Source organism: Bactrocera latifrons, unplaced genomic scaffold, assembly GCF_001853355.1.
Source record: "Bactrocera latifrons isolate USDA-ARS-PBARC rearing strain unplaced genomic scaffold, ASM185335v1 scaffold_614, whole genome shotgun sequence".
Classification (NCBI taxonomy): Eukaryota; Metazoa; Arthropoda; class Insecta; order Diptera; family Tephritidae; genus Bactrocera; species Bactrocera latifrons.
In genome coordinates, this window is record NW_017537284.1 from 72,995 (window position 1) to 77,937 (window position 4,943).

General features: G+C 34.5%; 1 protein-coding gene across 1 annotated transcript in view; it reads left to right on the forward strand.

Moving 5' to 3' along the window:
- Positions 1-3,890, forward strand: part of LOC108975126 (guanine nucleotide-binding protein-like 3 homolog) — a 7,062-nt gene extending 3,172 nt beyond the window's left edge. The window contains exons 3-6 of the mRNA XM_018943426.1: positions 899-1,434; positions 1,496-1,752; positions 1,821-2,225; positions 3,494-3,890. Of these exons, the coding sequence (XP_018798971.1) occupies positions 899-1,434; positions 1,496-1,752; positions 1,821-2,225; positions 3,494-3,663 (1,368 nt within the window). The 3' untranslated portion in view covers positions 3,664-3,890. The remainder of the gene's footprint in view (positions 1-898; positions 1,435-1,495; positions 1,753-1,820; positions 2,226-3,493) is intronic.
- Positions 3,891-4,943: the final 1,053 nt, after the last annotated feature.

Below are 4,943 nucleotides of genomic sequence, written 5' to 3' on the forward strand. Positions count from 1 at the left end.
ATTTTTTTTCTCAAAAATAATATTTATGTGATAAGGTGAATTTTTAATTCATACTTCGCGTGCTCTTTTTTCTGTAAGTTGGTAGTATTGTTGGCTGCCTCTATGCTAAATTTCACGTCAAAATATTCATTGTATTTGAGATACACGTCGTTTGTGGGGCTCTAAAAGTGAATTCTTCAATTTTTATTATGTCAGAATTTATTGAACAAGGAGTCATTAATGCAACATCTCATACTGCATTGGTTATTCGTGATCATTTTGTCACATTTTCGCCTTATTTACCTTCGTGTAACTTCTGGCTATTCAGTGAATTTACATGACCACTTGCGGACACCGTTTTGACTCAATTGAGGATATAAAAGATTTTTCCAGGTGCTATGATGACTCGAAAATTCGTTGGCGTAAGTGTATTGCAGCGGGAGGGGATTACTTTCAAGGAGATTAGGTGGACAAAATTAACCTTTCAATTTGATCACAGTAGTATAATAAATGTTTTCAAAAATAATGATTTATGATTCATTAAAATATTAAATGTTAAACATTAAACGAATTAGTTGAGTTTATACTTCGAGATTTTGAAAACCTCTTATATCAATAGGACAATTTTGTTATGTAGGAGGTCACAAACAATCGTTAGTTGAACAAGACTAGTATATTCATGTTGCATGAGCATAAAAATCATTGTTTTCATATAACTAATAAGTATGTTTTGGATATCAATATAAAAATTAATTGGCGTAATCCTGCATTTAAGCATTTTGTCGAAAAGCTCAGTATGCCAGTAAAAAGTTTCGAATCATGGTTAAGATTTGATGTGCATGTTTAAGCCTTTAGGTGTTTAAGTATAAATTCAAAAGTAAAAGAGTAAGCTTAAAAATTCAATATATATTTTAAACAGAAAGAGTATAGTCCAGCTATAAGCAAAGAACAGTCCCTTAAGCAATACTTCAAGGAATTCAAAAAAGTAATTCAAAATGCTGACGTCGTTTTAGAAGTGGTAGATGCACGCGATCCTTTGGGAACTCGGTGCAAAGAGGTCGAACGAGCTGTACGCTCTTTATCGATTAATAAGCGTCTAGTGTTAATATTAAACAAAGCTGATTTGGTGCCACGTGAAAACCTCAATAGCTGGATTAGATATTTTCGGCGATTTGGTCCGGTTACTGCTTTTAAAGCCTCAACGCAAGATCAAATATCTAAATTAGGTCGACGGAAATTAAAGCAAACTAAAACAGATAAGGCTATGCAAGGATCTGTGTGTGTGGGAGCTGAATTACTAATGTCGATGCTTGCAAATTATTGTCGCAATAAAGGTATTAAAACCTCAATACGCGTGGGTGTTGTAGGAATACCAAACGTTGGAAAAAGTTCTATAATAAATTCTTTGACTCGCGGCAAAACGTGCTCTGTTGGTTGCACTCCGGGTGTTACAAAGTAAGTTTAAATAATTGCATTTTAATCAAAAAAAAATCATATTATTTTCCCGTTTATTTAGAGTCATGCAGGAAGTTGAACTTGATTCAAATATAAAACTAATTGATTGCCCAGGTATTGTTTTTACAAATCCAGCAAAAGAGAGTTCTGAAGTAGTCGTTTTAAAAAATGTTCAACGTGTTGGTGACATTAAAGATCCTTTTACAGTTGCTGAGAGTGTGTTAAAGCGCGCCAGTAAACAATACTTTTGTAAGCTTTATGATATTTCAGAGTATGATAGTTTTGAAGAATTTTTTGCTAAAAAGGCTTCACGAATGGGTAAGTTGAAGTGACTATAAATAAATATATTTATTTATGTAAATATGGTATGGTATTAACAATCATAGGTAAATTTTTAAGAAAAGGTGTACCAGACGTTGTTGCAGCTGCACGCAGTGTTCTTAATGATTGGAATAGTGGTAAAATTAAATATTGTACTCAACCTCCTGAAACAGAGCAAAGAGATGATGTCCATGTTAGTGCTGCCATAGTTCACTCTGATGCTCGCGAATTTGATGTTGATAATTTCGATGCGATGGAGATGGAAATTCTCAACAAATGTATTGTAAAAAATGAGGAAGTATTAGAAGTAATTTCAAGTGGACCTGTGGAAATGAAAATGTCCTTTGATTATATTGATACGAAAAAGCCTGCAGATCCCGTAGTGAATGAAAGCAAAATTCCTAATAAAAAAAGAAAGATAATGGATGCAAACGATACCTCGACAGTGGATATCGTAATGAATTTAGAAGGTAAATATGCATAAAATATGTAACTATTGGCTAAAAACATAACTACAAAAGATTGTTATCAAACGTCTTAACCAGATTTATATTGTCCCACCCCACAGCCCCAAACAATCCACGTAGAAACTCCCAGTCCCTTTGCTCAAACGCAGGTCGTAGATATCAGTGACTATAAGCGTTCCACAACGTATTTTTAGCTGACATCCTATTCCTAACAACATTTAAACCAGTTTTATCGAAATTTTAAATTCGATATAATTCTTTCACTTTAAAACATATATGATAAATCAAGTGGCAATTACGATATGTTAATAAAACTTTGCACAAACGGTACATTTAAGATGTGTCAACTATATTCTAAAAATTATTAAAATCAGGCTATAACGTTTGAATCCCATTATCTATGGCTAACTTTTTGTCGAAAAAATCGCTTACTCTGTGAGTTATGGTTATTATTGGGAATCTCATTCCGAAATTTCTGCCAAATTTTGTGTCATAATTATTAAATACAGTTATGTTCAAAATAAGAAGTATTTTTTTACAAAAACTTGTTTGAAAACTGCGCAGTGAAAATTTGCATTTTCAAACATAAAAATAAAATATATATTTTTTAATAATACTCTCACTGACAAGTTAGATAATAAAAATGATCAATTTTCATTAGAAAGGTATACAAAGAGAAATTTTTTAGTATTACGGTTTTCAATTCTGTACCAATGAGATTGACTAGAATATCAAAAATTTTGAACTGCTTACAAGCAGTTGTAGTTCTAAGGCTGTTGCCGCCAAAAAAAGGGGAAGAGCACAAAAATTAGTTTTGCTTACATCGTTCGTAGTATTGTAATGTATTGGTAGTATGTCTGTGCACATTAGAATGTTGCATAATTTTATTTCTTGTAACAACCAGGATAAAATGTCCTCGAGAAGATATGAACCAGACGCTGACTGGTTTTGCTACTTTTGGGAAGATTTTTCTTTATATGATAAAGAAAAAAATATGATTTAAAAAAAATTTAAGATTTGCATAGCAAATTGCAACACGATACTCCTCGTCCTCCTTGCAGTTCAAATTGAAACTAAATATTTTTGAAACTCTCCCTTTGTGAGCGGAAACCGTTTTGAAAAAGATTCTGAGTAAAACGCATTAAAAGATTGGAGGCGCTATGTTTCCCACTCTGTTCTCTTTCTACAAAGCTGTAGCGACCGTAATAATAGGAGTTTCGATTAAAAAAAAAAAATAATAATAAAATTTTATTTATTGTAATCTCATTYAGGTAATCAGTCATTGAATAAAAATATGAAGGATCAAATCAGAAAGAGAAAAAAACAGAATGTACGCAACGAAAAGAAAATTTCTAAACTAACCGATGTTCTGGATGGATTCAGCTTGGAGACGAGTACCGATAACAAATATGATTTCAACAAGGATTACTTAATTGAATAAACAAGTAGATATCCTATTATATGTAGAACGTATAATAACGCCAATACATTTCAATAATTCGTATGTCGGTTAATTATGTGGCTTGAATTTGAGCTTGAGCCAACTCAAACAGTTATCCCAGAAATACAGAAATATTGTGTCTGTAAATATGTATCAATGATATGCTTGTTATCTAATGTTGAAAATATATTAAAACAAATATTGTACATTCATATATGTATGTCATATAGAAATGTTTTATTTTAAAAAAGAAAATTTTGTTTAATTTGTTTTAATTTTCMCAGAAATGTCGTTTATACTTTTTGTTGCAGCCAAGATTCACACCCGCGCAGCAAAAAACGCACGCCAACAAACAAAGAAGCTGCAATCACAACAGACAGCAGGACGATTTTCTACACGACTTGCACTTCTGCTCTCTGAGAGCACTCGTAAACAACTCGGTATAAKKAACTGTGGGACTTTCAAGCTCCTTACGAACAGCTGCCACCGTAACCATTGGTTTTCGGAAAATGCAAGAGAGCAGCTGGTATGAGGAGTACCGTGTTGCAGCGGAGAGAAAACCGACTGCCTACCTCGCAACGTTACAATCGACACAACATAGCACAACATAGGATAGATCCCGAGAGCTGAAGAGAGAAGCGAGATGCTTTTGCAGACAAAAAAGAAAGAGGCCGAAATGTGTGAGTATAAAGAGCTTGATAAGCTGGCCGACAGGCGTAATGCTCAAAAATTCTACACAAAAATGCGGCGGCTAACAAAAGGTTCTTGTAGAACTCCCAAAGGTAATCTAGTGAGCGATGCSCAGAACATACTTAAATTATGGAGGGAACACTTTTCCAGCCTGCTGAATGGCAATGAACGTACAGCGCCAGGAGATGGTGAACCCGATTCCCCAATCGATTACGGTGGAGCAGACGTTCCATTGCCTGACCGTGAAGAAGTTCGAATAGAAATTACCTGTCTGAAGAACAACAAACCGGCGGGGGCCGATGTATTGCAGGCCGAGCTATCCAAACACGGCGGCGAAGAACTGATAAGTARCATGCATCAGCTTCTTTGTAAAATATGTTCGGACGAAAGTATGCCCAACGATTGGAATTTAAGTATACTCTGCCCAATCCACAAAAAGAGAGACCCCACAATCTGCGCCAACTACCATGGGATAAGCCTCCTCAACATCGAKTATAAGATTCTATCGAGCGTATTATGTGAAGGATTAAAGCCCGCCAGCAACAAACTGATTGGACCTTAGCAGTATGTGCCAAATCTTGCAAAAGACC